The following is an 18966-nucleotide window of genomic DNA, read 5'->3' on the forward strand; positions in this document are numbered from 1 at the left end:
ATTTTTGCAGCCTCCAATAATCCATATTTATTTTACCCTTTTCTTTTTAGACAGAGAGATGCATCAAGAAATGGGAAAGTCTGGAAGTGGAATTCTGGATGGAAAGAATGTGAGTAAAATTCCAAAGCTGAAAGGTGTAGATCTGCCAGGGAGTAGTAATATCTCAGAGAAAGAGGAACCTTTTCCAGCTCTTCCTCCCAACAGTGAGCCAAAATTACAGTTTCAAACTTTTTTTCAGCTTAACTTCCCCAGATAATTCTGCCTTTCAGTGTATTTCATACAAATCTTACTTTCTGTATGACGTGTATATCCTGATTGTGGAAATGTAGTAACATTGGCATGCTGTGATAACTTGTACAAGAGATGCATGTAAAACTTAACAGAGGTGCTCTTCAATATTAATGTTACTATTAATTGAACAATGCCTAGAACACTGTGGTGTTTCTGAAAGACTAGAAAACTTGTCTTGCATTATTATCACGATATATACATAGAGTTATGCAGGGAGTATTAGAAAAGTCACCCATTAGGTGATAGCTTAGTTAAACAGAAAAAAACATGCAAAGTAAGACCACCCCCCTCAAAGTGGTAATCAACGTTGTCTGGAGAAGAACAAACCTTGTAAGATAAACTTTATTTCTCTTTTAAATGCTATCACAAGTTTGGTTGAAAGAAAACCCCTAAACTACATGTTCTGGCATATTTGAGCTTAGCATTATGAAAATAAGGAACACAGTCCAGTCAAAACTGACTAACTGCATGATTAGAAGAAGGAACTGTAAATAAGGCTTCTTATTCTTAAACATGAAAATGCATGAAAAAAGTCACTGGTCTTCTTGGTTAATTTCTCACACAGTGAAACTCAAGAAAATCTATTTAATTTATTTATGAGAGATACTTTAAGAGATGGTATAAGCATCTCCTGCAAATGTGGAAGCAGTCACAGCCAGATATATAAAAAGGACAGACTGAGGTGCAGTGCTTGGAAACTGGACTGAGTAGATTCAGACTAGAAATAAGAGGAGCATCTTTCACCATTCACGTTATAAGGCAAGTGGTGGATTCTCCATCCTTGGAAGTCCAACCTAGTTATTTACATTTAAATATTCTACAGCTGAAAAAGAAGTTTTAAGGCTGGTAAAATACCCTGGACTTTGTGGAAAGTCAAATACTACATACTACATAACTTTAATGGTCCCTTCAGATGTATGAAAGCACTTATGAATGTGTGTAACATAGTGATGTTGGAGCATTAGCCTTAATGAGAGATGCTGTTTGTAGACTCTATAGGTTACTCATAGTATTGAATAACTACATCCATTCAGTGACAGACCTAGGTCTTACAAGGTAAAATGTCTGGGACAAAGACTTTCTATTATTTACGTCTGTGTTTTCCAGTCACACACTAATTCTTATTTGCCGTTCATTTGTGATTGGTTGTAAATTATAATCTGGAACAGTCAGAAATGTCTTTCCTAATAAGTATTTGCAGAATACATTAATAGTAGTCTTTGCTTTCCCTAAGTCATATGGTCATTTGTTAATAGTAGGACGTGATTCCACATAGACCAATATGTCTTTGTTCTGCTGTATCTTAGCATATAGTTTTAAGCATTGGTATTTTTATGAGCTCTCCTGCCTTTCTTCTTGTTGGGCTACTACATTCTGGTTCATGTGCTTTGCAGGTGATCATGTATTATGCCTTTTAGAAAACAAATTGTGTTACTAACATAACTATATTTTAAGCAGGAAAGGTCATAAAACTACTATTTTTTTAAAATACCAGAAACACAGCTTTTGTTTATTTGTTTTTTGATTCTGTCTTGGCAGTCCTGGCCCGCCGGAGCACCTCATTACCAATGATGTCCTAGTGGTAAGGTTCACATACGAATTTAGCTTGGAGTGACGTTTCTGTCATTTTGATTCTCTCCTCTTCCCCCCAGCCATCTGATATTTTATAGAGAGAACAGAATCTACCATGATAGATAAGAGCATGGTGTGCATTATAAAGTGAAAGATGTGGGATGATTCCCATTTGTTATGGCTTAACTGTTGCACCCTCCATGCAAAAATAGAAGCTCTGTTTCTTGAAGTCCTCAGATATTACAGATGTCAATATTTTGCCCAGCTGTGGTTTGTTAATGTTGCAGTACTCCATATCTGTTGGTGTTCAAAGCGAAAACTTCTTGTGTTTCATGTAATACAGTATGGCACTTGGCAGGAAAAACAAAGATTATAAAAGGGATGAGTCTGTAGAAGACAATAGTAAGTATTCAGTGTGCTTATGAATGGAAGGTTATCTAATGTAACAGCTTTTTGGGAGATGAGGCTTTTAATAAAGAGTTATTTTAGTCATTGAAACATAGAGTGCTCTTTTGTATTAGTCAGCATGTAGTACATTACCCACCTCCTTGGGCTGGCCCAGCAGCTAAGGAGTACAAAGTACTTCATGCCAACCACTCCAAGCCTGCACATGATTTCCAGATGCTAGTGTTTAATACCCCTGAGGCAAAGTAACATATATTCTGTTCTTTCCCCCTCATTTTCTGTGTGAGGCATAAGAGCTGTAATGATTGGCATGTGTTGTTCCTGAAATGGTTTGGAAAACTGTTCTGGCATGAGTTATTAAATGTGAATTGGAATGACTCAGTTGGAGAGGAGGGTGGAATAAATCCATGATCTCTCTACATCAGGACCAACAAGAAGATGCCTTGTAGACTAATCACTGCCACAATAGACAGAAACTCATCATCAGGTGTTTTCCTCCACCCTTCCTAAATAATGATCAGATATATGTGTAGCTGTTTGGGCAACAGTGTGTTGTACAGAGTTTCCTGATTTTGGGACAACTTGAATGGGTATAACAACCTCTGGCAATGCACCATTGCATGGACAAGCTAGTTCTGACGCAGTGTAACTGGGCTACTGTCCTGGTGTATTGAGCTCTGAATTGACTCTTGTGCAGCTGGATCGCTTCCAGCACTGAGACCAGTTTAGTTGGCTCTATATTATCGGTAGTGGTGTCTGCATGGTGTTTCAATATTTGCTGCAGATGTGGCATTTGCTATCTTCATACTTTTCCACTCCTGTCTTTTACAGTCCCGTGAGGTTTGCTGCTTGGAAGTGCAAGTGGACATTAATGAAAGCAGGAAATATTTGAAAGGTATGCTGATTTCTCTGTGGCACAAGAACATGACCAAATCATAGTCATTCAGACCCAGATGGAGGCACTTTAGGATACAGAGATGACTGAAAATGTTCTGAAGACAATAAAATGTAATGCAGCGAAAGTCCCTGAAACTGCCTCCAGCTGTAACACTGATCTCCGTGTCTTTTCCTTGAAACTATCAAGTTTGGACACAGTAAACTGTGGAAGTATGAGAGAGTGCTGACTCTGGGAGCACTCCAAACTATGGGGTAAAGGCAGGAGTACCAGTTCCTGTGCTGTAGGAGACTTGCCAGTGTGACAGCTTACAGAGGAGTTACCACAGAGAATGACTCAACAGAAAGTTTGCCAACTTTGTTAGCTATTTTGCCTGAACAGCAGTATTATTCTCTAAACAAATCTGTTTTCACTAGAGGGTAAAAATCTCGTGCTTACGGTGCCTGCATCTCATGAGGGAACACAGAAAACTGCAGAGGACACAGATACTTTCTACTTCCATTGTGTGAAGTCTTGGGAGCCAGTTCTAAAAGTCAGGCTGCAGGTAATGGGCACTATACAATACCACTGTTCATACTGCTTGCTTATTTCCAGTGTCACCAAAATGCAAAGAACTGTATTGTTTCTATTCTGTGAATAAAACCCATGTTTTTTCTTCTCTGTAGAAAGTTTCTGATAAGGAAGATGACAATAGCAATTTAAGTGACACCTTAACAGTACCACTGAAATTTCTACCTGTTGGACATAAAGTGAAAGTGACCCTCCCTGTAAGACATGTAAGTGCTTTTATATGGTCTTCTGGAGAGAAGAGTAGAGTAACCCTCAGTATTTAACACCATAACATTTAAAAAAAAAAACCATTTAATAAGGCTGAGTGAGAATTTTGTGCAAATACAAGTTTTCTGTGGAAAAGGTTAGTTTTCTCAGAGAAGTATCAATTTCCATCAATAAAATAAATAATTGGGAATTCATCCTGGCCAGTTTTAGATGCATTTCAGACCAACCTCTGCTGTCCTTACACAGTTAAAGGAGAATGTTCAATGCCCCTAGCAAGGCTTTGGAATGCCCCACTGCTCTTTATCAAGCCTGGGTGGTTAGCTCAGTCTATATACCTAAGTTCTAGATGGCTACAATTAGATGAGTTGAATCTTACCCTCAGAGAACAATTCTGTCACATTCTTCTATGTGTACAGTCATGATGGTAACTGGTGGAGAGATACAACTCTAAGTTGCTTTAAAAGCAGTAGTAATGCTGCTATGTGGCCAGATGAATCTGTTAACGGTAGCCAGACATCCTTTCCTAGACCTTGCGGCAAATGGGAGGCAAAGATAGGAGGAGAAGAATTTCTCAGCAGCCTTTCCTGTAAAGAGAAGAGAGAATGAATGGCTGTTTCACCACGAGTGATTCCCGCCCCCCACTCTGTTTGGACTCTCTTTTACCTCCAGTAGCTTTTTGGAAGGATGTGTGACTTGTGTTTCCTCTTTATCACTGTCTTTATCTGGCTGCTGTCCTTCGTTCTCAACAATAGGAGGGTGGCAATGTGATACTGCTGCTGGGTTAGAATGGTTCATGGAGGTATGTTCACAGTGAGGCAGAAATCCAGTTTCACAGCCCGTTCATCTAGCCACTTCGACTACTCCTGCCTCTTTTGCTTCTCTGTAGAACATGTTTGGTGTTTAGTTGCTTTCCTTCTCCTTCCCACTACAATTTTCCAAAAAACTGTATGCAGGGTGGTAGTGGTGTAGTGGTGGGGGCATTCCAGGAAGCACTGAAAATCTGGATTTCAAAACTTTTCTTTTTCCCAGTCATTCACATTGTGCTCTCATTTCTTTGTTTACAGAATGTGCCACTGCCGCTGTACCTCCAACTAAATGATTGGTAAGAGGACTGTTTTTTTCTCTAAAGTTTTTATTGCTCTTTGGACTCTGAATTCTAGAACAGAGTATCCTTTATTTAGATACAAGGAATGCACAAGACTAGGGGCAAAATGTAACAATAGTTAAGTCATTAAAGAGTCACCACAACAGATCAAAGTTAAATGTCCTTGGGGCAAAAGAGTCACACCAAGATGCAAAAAAAAAAAAAAAGAATTTCAAGCAGTGAGGAACTTAGTCACTGAGTGTTCTTTGCATCAAAGAACCAAAGACTGAGATTGGAAGCTTCTTCAAAAGGGATACAGAAGCGGGAAGAAGTCAGAAGGAAAAGAGAATTTGAAATAAGCAAAACATCCAGAGTCCATACATTGTTCAAACCACACAGGTATTCTTAAGAAAATAGGTTTGTGGCTCTGGTGATATCAATAGAAAGAAGTACAAGCTAGAGAAGATGAAATGTTACACAGTAAAATAAGGAGACAGACAACAAACCAAAATTATCTGAATAACTTCGTATCTGAATATCTTTTACATTGTATTGTGTCTGTATAAATCAATGGTACAAATCCCCGTGAAAGACCTTGTTAGGTTCAAGTCACCCTTTGCTCAGAAATTATATGAAGCAGAAATAGAAAGGATTCAGCTTACAAAGCTACTGAAAGACACAAAGAAACTTTTTTTTTTTTTTTTATATTTGCTATACTTAGTTTGCAGCAAAACTTACACTGAAACATCAGAAAATACAGAGACCATGTAGAAGCAAAACAGTTGATTTCTTTGAAACTGGTGGCTGCATTTCTGTCTCTAAAACTGAACAATAAATCATGATTTTTTTATGTTATTTAGTAGACTGCAGTTGCTGAAAATAGATCTATATACATTTTAAACACCCATTCTGTATCTCTGGATTTATTTATGTTTCAGCACAGAAAAACTAGATGTGCGCTTAGGGTATGATCTGTGCCAAGAAGAGCAAGAATTCTTGCAAAAAAGGAAGAGAGTGGTTGCCAGTGCCCTGAAAAGGGTTCTTCATCTGGAAAGAGATCTACATGGACATGAGGTCTGTGAGTTGGAATCCAAGCATGGGGTGTGGGTCTATTGAATTAGGATTGGCACAACTCCCCACCAAATTTCTAGTAGTTTTTGCATGTTGATGACAAACCTATTGATTTGAATGGCAGCAGAGCAGGAGTTCTCAGTGTGGCATACCCCATACTCATCTAAAAATTCATCTCAGCTATTTATGCCTCCATTCTTTTAAATGGGTCAAACTCCCAAGGACATAATATACCACTCTTCAAAGCCAGAGTTTCCAACAGTGTGATGCAGTGGGCCAGCAAGATATGAGGCATTGGTACATTGTGTTAGACACAGCCTAGCCAGACAACCCAAACCAAGCAGGAAACAGGAGTATTTGAAATTCACCTCACATCGATATTTATGAAATCACTGTAATGTCCCTTCTTTAGGCTTACTTTTTTTTCATTTTCAGAACACTCTTCACAAAAAGTCAAAATTCTTTAGAGTGGAGAAAGAACATTTTATAACAAGCTCCAGCTGAAATATGTTTTGTTGCCAAGATCCAGGGTGAATTTTTAAGTGAACATTTATTTTCTTGCTGGAATTACATTTGTTGAATAGATGCTGTCCAAAGAATCATTTTGTTTGCTTAATATATTTTTATGAACTCTGCTCAGGACTTCCTTGAATCTGTTCTTAATTACATTTATTGCAATTTTTTTTAGGTATAATAAAATAATATCATTATCTGTTATTAATCATTGCAATTCCAATTATAAAGAACAAGGGGAGGAAGGAAAGTAAAAATCACTGCATATTCAAACTCATCCAAGCTTCGGTGTTAAGGGAACCCACTGAGTATCTGGAGGTTAATTTAAAGAAGGTACTGGTAAAGTCTGGCTGAATGTTGAATCAATTTAATTGTCCCCCAGTGAAGTCGGCTGAGCAAATTAAATGAGCTGTAATTAGACTTTTCCAAGTAGGCAAGTGAGTAACTTTTTGAAGATAATACTTATGTTTTGAACAGGTCCCGGTAATAGCTGTTATGGCAACAGGCGGAGGCCTCAGAGCAATGTCAGCTATGTTTGGCCACCTCTTAGCTCTTCAGAAGCTAAATCTGTTGGACTGTGTTACCTATCTCACCGGGGCTTCTGGCTCAACATGGTGTGTATAGAAAATGAGATTTATATTTGGAATCAATGTGACGCTATGTTTCCACACAGTGACAGAGATGCATCTCTTTTGAAGTTTTACATTGTTAATAAGTGAACATAATTCCCTGGTAAAGCTATTATTGTTGGCTCTCAATCATAACTTCAGTTTAGGCTTGCTGATTCTCTTCTTTGATGAAAATGGTTGGGTAAATATAGTAATTTTCCAAACCCGTGCAAATAAATGGATGATTTTCTCACATTTCTGTTCTTTAGGACCCTAGCAGACCTGTATGAGCATGCTGACTGGTCACAGAAGTCTCTGGAGGGGCCACTTAAGGCAGTAAAAGAACAAGTGACAAAATGCAAACTCAACCTTATGTCTATAGAGCATCTGAAGTATTATCATAAGGAACTTGCTGAAAGGGCAAAAGCAGGACACGTGTCATCTTTTACAACTCTGTGGTCACTTGTTCAGGAAATGTTCTTACATGAACGGGTATGTACATGGTCCTGCCACACATCTGGGAAACATCCACTCATGTTCTTTAGAGCTTTACTCTCTGAGGGCATGACGTAATTGTGTGGAACAAATCCAAAGTGGCTGAGGCATCCCAGTGTGATTTGTAAACAATGACAGAGGATCTTGAAACCAGGATTTTCCAGGGTAGCTAATGGTTTGAAGGTGCCTCTGTACTAGGGTGCCCAACAGCCAGCAACTTCAGTAGGCAAACTTTCAGAAAGAACTGAGTAATCCCCCCTGAAAAGTCAGGTCTTTTAAAGTCTGTTTCTAATTAGACACTTAAGAGCTAGAGTAATCTGTCTTCATGTGAACATTAGTCTCAGCCTTAGTAAAGATCTGTGGGATGCAGGTAATCAAGGCACTTAGATATTAATGAAGAATGAAGAGGTTACTAGGTATCAAAAAGGAACATGAAGGAAGAGGTCTCTTACAAAAATGAGACTCACAGATTCCTCTGGGTTGTAAAACATCTGCTATCTATCTGTACTCGGGTAGATTGTGTCAGTGTTTTTGCCTTATGTTCTTCCAGAGGTTTACTGTGATTTTTGTTATCTCTTTGATTAGCCAAGAAAGTACAAACTCACAGACCAGCGCAGGGCATTGGAGCATGGACAAAACCCATTGCCTTTCTATGCAGTCCTCAATGTGAAAGAGGAAAAGTTCAGTACTTTCAAATTTAGAGGTAAGTATTCCTAGAGTTTCTTCTGACTCTGAGTAGGGACTAAAGAGAATTTGGAGAAGGGTGCGTGTGTGTGGAGAATAAAAGTGGAATACATCTGTTGCTTGCCCTGACTCAGTATTCATCTTTTAATCAAATGTTTGTCTTTTTTGCTAACTGCTGTGTGTTGATTAGAAAGAGCAGATCTGTTGGATAACATCCTCAGGCACATACAGGGCATTTTTGAAGATCTGGGCTGAAATTCTAGTTTTGCCACAGACATTGTGAGTGAGTGTGGGCAAACCACATGGTCTTTTTCTGCCTCAGTTCCACACCTATAAAATGGCTTTGATGGTTCCTTAGTTTGTAGAGGTGCTGTGAAATGTAATTCTCACTTCCCTAAATACTACACTGATGAGGGTATGAAAATGGAGTATGATTGCTATGATAGGTGTGATATGACACTTTTTAAATAGATACAGGCTACATTCAACAAAAGGTATTAAAATGAGCAGATACTGGAAAGAAAAAAACAGTTAGCACTTACATTTGGTTAGGTTTATAGCTACTGTTCTACTGCAATACCTGTATGGGACAGCTTGAGTCAGGAAACTGCACAGCCATGCCTACACTGTGATACTTTCTAGTTTGGAGCTAATGATGTGTTTTTAGGCTGCCTTGTTATATCATGTAGACTGACAGGTTTGGGTTAGTAGAGGTTTCATGCCAGTCATTCCTTGCAGGTTGGATCACACTTGCATATTGTATATTTGATGCTCTTGATTTAGAGAGTCAAGTGGGATCCCAGAGTCTTTATATAGAAATATATATCTAATCTTCTGAAGCTAATGTTAGACTCCTTCTGAGGTGAAAAACTAGTTCCTTTTGAATGCAAATCATCTCTCAGTTTGTACAGAACTAGACAGTGTCATCTGCAATACAAAGCTACTGATAGTACAGAGCTGCTGAGATAAGCAAGATCCATGGAGCTTGTGGATAACTTTACCCACAGAGGAAGGTTTTACTTTCTTATTTTTATTACAGTAAATATGCCATGTGTCAATTCTTTTGTAGAGTGGGCAGAGTTCTCTCCTTATGAGGTGGCCATACCTAAATACGGAGCCTCCATTCGTTCAGAATATTTTGACAGTGAGTTCTTCATGGGAAGGAGAGTGAAGAAGCTGCCAGAATCTCGGATCTGCTATCTGGAAGGTAACCTAGCAGCACAATATAATTAATCACAACATGGTAGAAAGCATGGTACTAGCTAGTCACTGATCTGTGTACAACAATCCTTGCCAGCAGGTCTCCTCTAGGTCTTGATTCAAGGGGCTTTTTACCCCTTTTGTACACTTCTGCTCTTCATAAAGCTTCTTTCCTCTTGTCCTCCCTTTTAATCTGGGTGGATCTGGGAAAGTTACAGCATGGTTCCCCTTCCGTTTTCTGAACCACACAAGAAGGTGGGAAAGGCAAGTTGATGAAGTAATAAGCCTTTCTTCCCTGACCAGTCATCAACTCTTCAACTTTATCAGCTATATTCCTAGACAATGCATTGCTGGGGTAGAATTGGAGGGAGCTGAAAATAAAATATAACTCATGTAGAACAACTCACAAAGGTGAGAACCACCTGAGCTTTGTGGGTTGAGAATGGTGTCACTAATCTTACCTGCCCATAAGGATGAGGGAAGTGCTTTTAACCTCCAACAACTGCTTTGACTGGCTGTTCTGCCTCTAAAGGCAAAGAAAAGGGGAAAAGCAGCTAGTCAGAGGAATCCATCTGCCCCAGGAAGATTTAAACCCTTGTCAGAATTTTAGCTTTTGATACCAAAACCAAGGGTCCAATTGAGACAAAAATCATATTTCTCTCACTGTGAAGTCTGCTAGAGATTCAGTTAGTGAGTACCTGGCATGGGGCTTAATGACAAAGGATAGTTAGTTGTTTTCCAAAAGCAGACTCACGTACGGAGCCAATTCTATTTCAATCCTGGACCAGTTGAACTCACAGAAATAAAACATGCCTGAAAGGAAAAAATGGGTCTTAGAACAATTTAAAGAGTAAATCCATTTAAAGAAGGGCCTTATGCTTACATGGCTTCACCATGCTTTCAAAGCCTGCTTTCTTTCCCGAGTACACAGTAAACACACTAAAACATTGTTTGGGTGACCAATACCTCTTACTCTGTTACTCTGTACTATATAGTGAATGGTCTGTGTGTCGTTACCTCTTGAGAAAGAGCACTGAAGTACTGACACCATTATGTTTGAACTCTGTGAGACTTACTGCTTAAGCTGTGTCATGACAGGGTCAGTTCATGTGGGCCAGTAATATACAGCGTGGATACTTGTAATAGGCAGTAGTTAACATGTGGTGGTGCAGTATTTTTCCCATGTGGTTTGACTTGCAGGTCTTTGGACAAACATCTTTACTAGGAATTTGCTGGATGGCTTGTACTGGTCCTCAAATTCAAATGAATTCTGGGAACGATGGGCCCAAGATATGGTAGATATAGGTAAGAGTTTCAAAACCGGAATTTGTTTTTGACCACACAGTGCTCCCTATTCAGGAGAGGATAAAGAAAGATATATTATTGCTACTGTTTGTGAATAGTCTCTCACATGTTCTCCCTGAATTGCTGCACCTTGTGTTGCCTCACTGTGGATCTTCCAGCATGATTTTCACCTGTGTCAGAATGATCACTATGTGATTATTTTATTTTATTTTATTTTTATTTTATTTTATTTTATTTTATTTTATTTTATTTTATTTTATTTTATTTTATTTTATTTTATTTTATTTTATTTTAGACCCAGAGGCAAAATTCATGCTAGTTACAAATGTTTTTCATTTAAAATTTGCTCACGGTCTGTTAAATGACTCCTCCCATGACTGCAAATGAGAAGGATGGCTTTTACTTGAAGCAAAAGTACAAAGCCCGTGTGCCATTTGAAAGAGTAAAAGACAAAAACTGTGCTTGCTTTAAACAAAACCAAATATCTCTTTGTTTAAATGGGATTAGTCATGTATATATATTTTCAAGCAGACTGCAAGAAACGGGGAGAGGAGGGACCCACAGGAAGACAGCAAGGGCAGCTAGTCAGTAAAGGTGCCTGGCAGAACAGATTGCTGATGTTTTTTCTCACAGTTTCTTCTCTGTTTCAGAAAAACATTCACCTGAGGAGGATGTCACTACCATCGAGCCTCCATCTTGTTTGTCAGGGAAGTTGTATGAAATGTTTCAGGACATTATGACCAAGCGTCCACTACTGGGAAAGTCTCATAACTTCCTGAGAGGCTTAGAATTTCATAAGGATTATAGCCATCAGAAAAAATTTATTGAATGGAAAGGTAACTGCAACAAAGAGTTAGCTGCAGTGTGCAGGTAACATCTCAGATTTATTTTTTTTTTTAGACTTTGGAAATCTCACATTTAGAGATATTTTCTCAGGGTTTGGAAATCTGCTGAGATGGAACTATGTTTATGGTGTCTGTTTCTTTAGGGTAACAGATTAAAATGAACAAGTCCATAGGCCACTCTTTCACCTCCTGAAGATATCTGTAATTTGTGTCAAGGCATGCTCTTCTACAGGAAGTTTGTCACTCTGCATAGGTACAAGTAGTCAAAAGATTCAGAAAGGGTAGAATCTTTTGAGGTCAAGAAACAAAGGTAACACCGGAAGCATAAAATAGCAGGTTATTATGTGGATCAGATGAAGGAAAGACTGGCTGCAAGCATGTGGTTGCCCATATGTGTGGTATTTCTGCCTGATGATTTATCCAACCAGACAGCTCTCTTTAACCCTTCAGAAACAGAAATACCAAGATCGAACAACAAAAAGTTAAAGCCACATAGGTTTAGACTGTATATATTAAACAAACAGAATGTGTAGACTTGATGTATAAATTGAACAGCATTTTTCCATGGCCTGTGCTCTGCAGGCAGGCAAAGTAAACAGTCAAAATAGTTTAAGCTCAAAATCTATGAAACAATCTGTAAAATGATAGCAAGATGATGGAACTGATGTTTTGTGCATCACAAACCTTTCTGTAATCCCAGGGTCCTCATTTATTCCATGAGCAGGTAGCAGTGTGGGAGGACCCCACATTATTAAGGTTAATCTGACTTCATCAAGAAAACACGTGTTCTCTGACTCCTCTGAGTCCTTCTCTTTGGCAACTTGTGTTTTCTCTCCCGTTTCATGCAAGTTACAACAATTTTTGTCCCTGGCTGGCTGCCATTGCTACATGGTTTGCTGACAATGGCAAGAGATGGTGGAGCTATTTTGTGGATTAAGGCAGAAACCACAGTGTGCTAAGTGCTTTCAAAATGTTCAGTAAGCAAAAGTCTGTGTCCTAAAAGAGTCTGCTCTAAAAAACCAAGTGAGAGAAGGAGAAAACAAGTAGCATAAGAAGGGTGGGTGAGAGAAGGAGCGAGCAAGTATCTTAAGGTGGATGAAGGATAAAATTGTCAGTCAGTAAACGTTAAAAAAAATTTTTTCCTTACATTTGCTGACTAGCAATTTTGTAAAGGCAAATGGGTAGAAGCAGATTTCAAGGAGGGTTTGGAGGAAGAGAGCATAGGATACTAAAGACTACCTCAGGGTAGATATTCTACAAATAAAGTAAAATAAGTGGAAAGCATGAAGTCAGGACTGGGAAAAGGGAGACTGAAAGTCTGGAGTGGGAAAAGCTAGCAGATTTTGTATCCTCTTCTGGCTGCCTGCATGAGACCAAGCTAAAACAAGGTATGGATCCATCTCTAGGAGTAAGAGGAGATGCCAGTTCTGTGAGCAGAAATTATAGTCTCGTGGTAGGTGAAGTCTCCAAAACATAGCTGTGTTTTAAAGGCTTCCCTGCGGATCAGGTTATCTGACACATTCAAACAAGACTTTAAGTGTCATGTGAAAAGCCTGATTTTCAATGTGAGAAATTTGAGAACTAGTAGCCTGGAGTTAGTGTAATGCATTTACAGTAGCAACCATGCTTTTAAGGGAATTCCTGAGGCAGGACTTCTTTAAAGTCCCTTTTTGGGTGTGGGATGGAAGAAGACTCTCCCAAAGAAATGCCTACTTCTAATTCACATAACCAGCCATGAGTAAATGCTGCACACTTCCATCTCTGTGATAAGAAAATGGGGGCAATGGAATTTCAACTAAAAATATTCACCAGGCCAAATAAAACTAAAAAGTATGCTCTGTTTCTTCTGTGAGGGACTGCAAGCAAATGTCTCTCGTGACAGCAGAATCTATGAATTCCCAGCAGCCATGAATACTAAAATAAACAAATAATTTTGTAAAGACCTGACAGTGAGGGAATGGAAAAAATACGAGTTATTACTTCAAGCTGCTGTCAAACATTCCAGGCTATGGAACAAGCTAGAGTTATTCTGCATGGTTTAAATCAACACTACAGAATGAGGCCAAGGAGGCAGAGAGATCAGAAGTTAGATGCTGGAACTTACCTGCAGTATTTCTACGATCAACAGTTTCTTAAAATACCTAAGCACAAATGATTTAAGGCTCAAGGGGTCTGCTCTGGGCTTTGCTACCTCATTTTGCAAACTTGAGGAGCACTCTTAAACCACTGTTTTGATACTTAAAACCATAGCAAAATATTTCTTATTCTATGGGACTGGTACCAGGGAAACAATAGTGGACTTGCTGTCTACAGGGCAGACTGGTGAGGTTGCTAGCAGAGAAATAAGAGTTTAGCTATCAGAAATTTGCTTTAGATCTCAACTTGCCAGTTGGTATAATCCCCTTGTGACTCCTTTTGGCGTTAATGTGAAGTTTAATTAATTCAAGCAATATTTTATGCTGTGTGCATGATGTAGCATTTTTTTGCAGCATGGCTAAGATAATTTATATGGAGATCACTGAAAGGAGGTTGAAGTCAGGAGAGGAGTCTAATCCTGAGAATGCAAAAACCAAAAAAAGAACAATGCACAAATGCAGTGATGTACTGCATCTGATAGATTTGTTTCTACAGTGTGAAATTGTTTTTTGTTGTTTGCATTTTTCCCAGTTCTTAGGGGAAAAAAAAAGTCGGCTAAAGTCTGTATTCTGTGAAAAATCACTCCCCAGAGCAGTCTGTGTCTCACCTGTTCTCTGCCTGGTTGCCTCACGGCCTGCCTTTGTGAGTGTGCCTAGGGGAGTGTGGTAACAGGCCAGATGTGCTCAGACGTGCAGTTTGGAGGGCGTGCTCCTGAGGCCACGTTTGTGGGCTCGCGTTATGGAGGGAGGTGAGCCTGGTCTTCAGGGCAACCAAGGGGCTGCCCTTAAATGTAGCACAGACAGAATTACTGACGACTCCTTTCCTACCAATGCACCACTAACTACATTCAAAATGTTTTTCAGACACTGTGCTGGACTCTTTCCCTAACAATCTGACACCGCTACAGAAATATCTTTGCCTGATAGATGTTGGCTATTTCATCAACACCAGTGGTGCAGCACTTTTCAAGCCAGAGAGGAATGTGGATGTCATTATCTCACTTGATTATGGTTTGGGGAATGTGTTCAAGGTGAGAAGATTAACATGCTCTGCTCCTTGCAGCCCTGGTAAAACTCTTCTTGTGTTATTAAAACTTTTAAGTAAGTGTCTGTCTAAGTCTTGATTATATACTCAAAACCCAGTCACCATATCTTGGAGGAGGAAGGAAAATTCCTTCAAGACCAGAACTATAGAAACTGTTAGGCTCTTCTCTGTAGTGGATTGCAGCATACACTTCCTAGGATCCTCAGGGAGTTGCAGTAACAATTGGGTGCTGGAGACATGACCTTGATCTCTCCTGGTCTGTCCTCATGACAAATTGTAAGTGTGGCTTTTGGTCATTCCCTCTAGCTGTAAGAAACATTATAGGGTGATAAGAAGCATCTTCTGACTTGAGGTGGGTGGTGGCAGAAAGTAGGGCTATACTGGGGCTACTTTGGACTACACATTCATTGCAGAATAATTCTAGGGACTGAATTAAGTTGCCACTGTATTTCTATGATACCTCAGTAAACCTGATTCTTGCCTTATTGTTAGCTTTAAAGCAATGACATTCTGTGTCCACAGCAATTAGAGATGACATACAAATATTGCAAGATACAAAAAATTCCATTCCCCAAAGTGGAGCTAAGTAAAGAAGAAGAGAAGAACCCAAAGGAATGTTACGTGTTTTCAGATGCAGAGGACCCCAGAGCACCCATAGTAATCCATTTCCCCCTGGTGAATGACACCTTTAAGGAATTCAAGGAGCCTGGTAAGTTCAGTCAACAAAACTATACTTTCTAGTTGAGTTTGGTCCATTTGTCTTTCCACAACACAGATCTTATTTGTCCTTCGTAGCAAGATTTTTCAGCAAGGGCACAGCTTTTTTGTGAGTGAGACCATCCTGTCTCCTACCCATCATGGTCATACACATATATTTGCCTCTTCTGCTGGGCACTGGTTGCTTCTCCCATACTCTCAAGCCTTTGTGCCAACCACCATCTAGATGGAGAGAATTAGCAAGTCTCTCCAGCAATAATCAGAATGATGTTTGTGGTCCAAGAGTCAGACCAGAAGGGACGGGCACATGGCTGCTAACAGCTGGGTCAAGTAATTCTGTTGAGAATATGTTCAGAAAAATAAATAGTAGGAGGTGGATGGGATGCAATGTTTAGTTGGCATAAGGGTAAGAAGCATAAAAGTTCCTGATTGTCCTACCTTGGTACAAGTATTGTGGGAGAAGGAGGTGACTTCTTTTACTAAAAGACAGTGAATAGAAAGAGCTGCCAGAAAATCTGTTAGTCTGTGGTGTACACAAGGGAAAGCCTGTATTAGCTCACAGAGAAGGGCTTTGTCCTGTACTTGCTAAAGAGCTTTGCATGTGAGTTTGGCAGCCCTGTGCACATGATTAACAGACAGCAAGACCCTAAGTTTACCAGGTAACACAGCTCATATCCTTCCTCCCTTTCTCCAGGGAATTCAACGACAAACATGGCTTTACTATGGGGACATATGCAGTTGGGTTGGTTCTGTGTGGAGGCCCAGCAGGCCCTGGGCAGTGGGGTCTGACCCTCAGGTGTTGTCTATGAATGCACGCATGAAGCAGCAAAGGCCATGTTAAAACAAGAAAGCCTCAGTATAGACTAGGTTTTTCCAACAGCTTGTGGGATACTCTGCAAAAATCAGACAGGTGGTATGTTGTTGGTGCCTGTGCTGTTTGACTTCCTTAACCTGAGAACTTCCTCGTTGTTGGAGCTCTTAGAGCAACAAACCCTGAAGTATCTCACAAACCACCTTTTGAGTTATCAGGCCATGGGGAACTTCTGCTCTCCCTCGCTACTTCTCAGCACAGCAAACAGAGCATTCACTCTCCTTCCAGCTTTACCCAAAATTAACTTGTGGTGCTGGGACTGCAGCAAAAGGGATGCCTCTGAGGGAACATTTGGGGAAGGTTATGAACAGCAGGAAAACAGGTTAAGTAAAGCTCCTTTTCTGCTATGACTTTCACCAATGCTCAGAGAATATAACAAAATCACGTTTAGAAACTCTATGGATGAACAGAGGAGATTGCCAGTAGAGGGAACGAGGCTTCTTAGGTGGAGGCTGGAGATGGTCCAAATGACAACGTGCAGTGAGGTACAGCCATTGAGCAGTGGCTAGCAGGTAAAACAGATTAGTGTTTTAGAGTCTCTCTCAATGAAAGATTGATGAGATTATGCAGAACAAAGCAGCTGCTGCAGCTTCTCAGTACTCCAGGCCCAAATTCGTGAGCTGTGATGCTCACCTGCATGTCTCTGAGCAGCTGGTGATTCATCAATCAAGCTGACAGCCAGCAACTGATGTGGGTGGTTGGGGGAGGAGGGACCTCGGCAACCTGCTTGCGTGGATTTCAAGTTTGACAGTGGAGCTTTTCATTTCTAGATGGCTGAGAGACACCTTGTGGAATGTGGATACTTATTTTTCTTGCTTTTAACGATGTAAATTCTAGAAATGAGAATCAGCTTGTGAAGTACCCATTTACAATGCAACTATAGACTGTGCTTTTGTGGGCTTGAGGCAGATGCAGCTGTATCTGGATGTGGATAGCACAGATAATACAGCTCTGAATATTGGGAGGCTCATTGAAGCAAAACTTGGACAATTTTAATTCAGCCACTTCTAGTGACAGCCTGTGCCCAGCACCCTGAGGTCACACTGCCCAGAAACCACTAGGTTAGACTAAAACTCTCAAGCAAAATTCATGTGTCACTTACATGTGGTTCTAGTAGACATCATAAGGAATATCTCAGCAGCCTGTAGCCCTGCTGATGGTCATTTCACAATACATTTGTGGTTTGGGCATATTTGGTTCAGATTGCAAGGAAATAGGTAAAAAGTGGAGAAAAAATGTAACTCTAAACATTTTATAGAGTTATAAATGTGAGGCTGCTGAAGACCCTGGTGGAGGTAAGTAGGGTGTCCTTTAAAGCAAAAAGATTGACCTAACAGGGAGGATGGATGTTGGCAACTCCAAGAGGTTGGGTTAGGCTGAGGCTGAGTTGAAGGAGCTGAAGGATGAGAGGCTGATGTGGGGTGCTCTGTTCCCTCTGCACCTCCACACTCTGCAACAGGCAATCCTGCATGGTTATCATCACAAGGCCTCCTTGCACATACTAGGTTGTCCACTAGCTCTAGCTGGCAGATATGCTCTCATCACTGCTAATCGAGGTTTGGTCATGGATTTTGGAAGTTGTTCCAGGTGTGTGGCTTATCTGAGAGTCAGACTTACAGGGTCTGGGAAGGGATGTGGACCCAGGGGCACGCTGCCCAGGAACGACTGTCTGCACAGGCAGGATGAGGGGGAAGGTAATGATTCCTGTCAGCCCTGCTGAGGGGTTTCCAGGTCTGAGCTTTAGCAGGAGGGGGAAGGAGGAGTGGCTGGGAAAGCTGACCAGGAATGGCTCTTTCAAGCTGGGGGTGTGTGCGATCTTTCCTGGATCTTTCACTGTTTTTAACCATGGATTCTGCTAAGTAGATCAGTCTCCTCCACCAGCACATGTTTTGTGCTCCAGATTCAGCTCACTGTGATGGCTTTTGTCTTTCTCTGCAGGGGTAAAGCGCTGTCTCTCAGAGATGGAAGAAGGCAAAGTAAACCTGAAGAACAACTGCTCACCCTATTACCTCATTAGGCTAATCTACTCCTCTGAAAATTTTGACAAACTCGTGAACCTGAGCAAATACAACATCCTCAATAACAAAGACCTGCTCCTCCAGGCAATCCAGAGTGCTGTAGAACGGAGGAGAAGTGTCAGGACTGGGAATTTCCCCAGCCACTCTAGAGCTGGATACCCCTAGGCTGGGTTTTTGCACTGTTCCCCACTGAAGGCTACAACAGTCACATTGCAACACATTACAGTCACTTTATAACATGTCACAGTCACATTACAACACATCACAGTGTTAATTATTTGCAGGAAACTGAGGAAACCTCTACATTTCTCATCTTGCCTTGTTCAAGTTCCTAGCTTTCAAAAGGGTTTATTTAATCTCCTTCCCCTACGTTTTCAGACCACAAGAGCCTCACACTGTGGTCTTGTTAAGAAATTAGGGTCCTGGTTAGCAGAG

The 18966-nt window shown here is 40.4% G+C and overlaps 1 protein-coding gene across 1 annotated transcript in view; it reads left to right on the top strand.

Annotated features, from left to right (window-relative positions):
• Positions 1–18696, top strand: part of LOC141943141 (cytosolic phospholipase A2 beta-like) — a 28853-nt gene extending 10157 nt beyond the window's left edge. Inside the window, exons 6-21 of the mRNA XM_074867846.1 lie at positions 51–109; positions 1831–1873; positions 3100–3163; positions 3580–3707; positions 3829–3939; positions 5005–5042; positions 5963–6098; positions 7086–7222; positions 7486–7708; positions 8297–8414; positions 9465–9602; positions 10796–10900; positions 11551–11736; positions 14745–14911; positions 15448–15634; positions 18452–18696. Of these exons, the coding sequence (XP_074723947.1) occupies positions 51–109; positions 1831–1873; positions 3100–3163; positions 3580–3707; positions 3829–3939; positions 5005–5042; positions 5963–6098; positions 7086–7222; positions 7486–7708; positions 8297–8414; positions 9465–9602; positions 10796–10900; positions 11551–11736; positions 14745–14911; positions 15448–15634; positions 18452–18696 (2085 nt within the window). The remainder of the gene's footprint in view (positions 1–50; positions 110–1830; positions 1874–3099; positions 3164–3579; positions 3708–3828; positions 3940–5004; positions 5043–5962; positions 6099–7085; positions 7223–7485; positions 7709–8296; positions 8415–9464; positions 9603–10795; positions 10901–11550; positions 11737–14744; positions 14912–15447; positions 15635–18451) is intronic.
• The last annotated feature ends 270 nt before the right edge of the window (positions 18697–18966 follow it).

The sequence above is a fragment of the Strix uralensis genome, chromosome 4 (genome assembly GCF_047716275.1).
Source record: "Strix uralensis isolate ZFMK-TIS-50842 chromosome 4, bStrUra1, whole genome shotgun sequence".
Taxonomy (NCBI): domain Eukaryota; kingdom Metazoa; phylum Chordata; class Aves; order Strigiformes; family Strigidae; genus Strix; species Strix uralensis.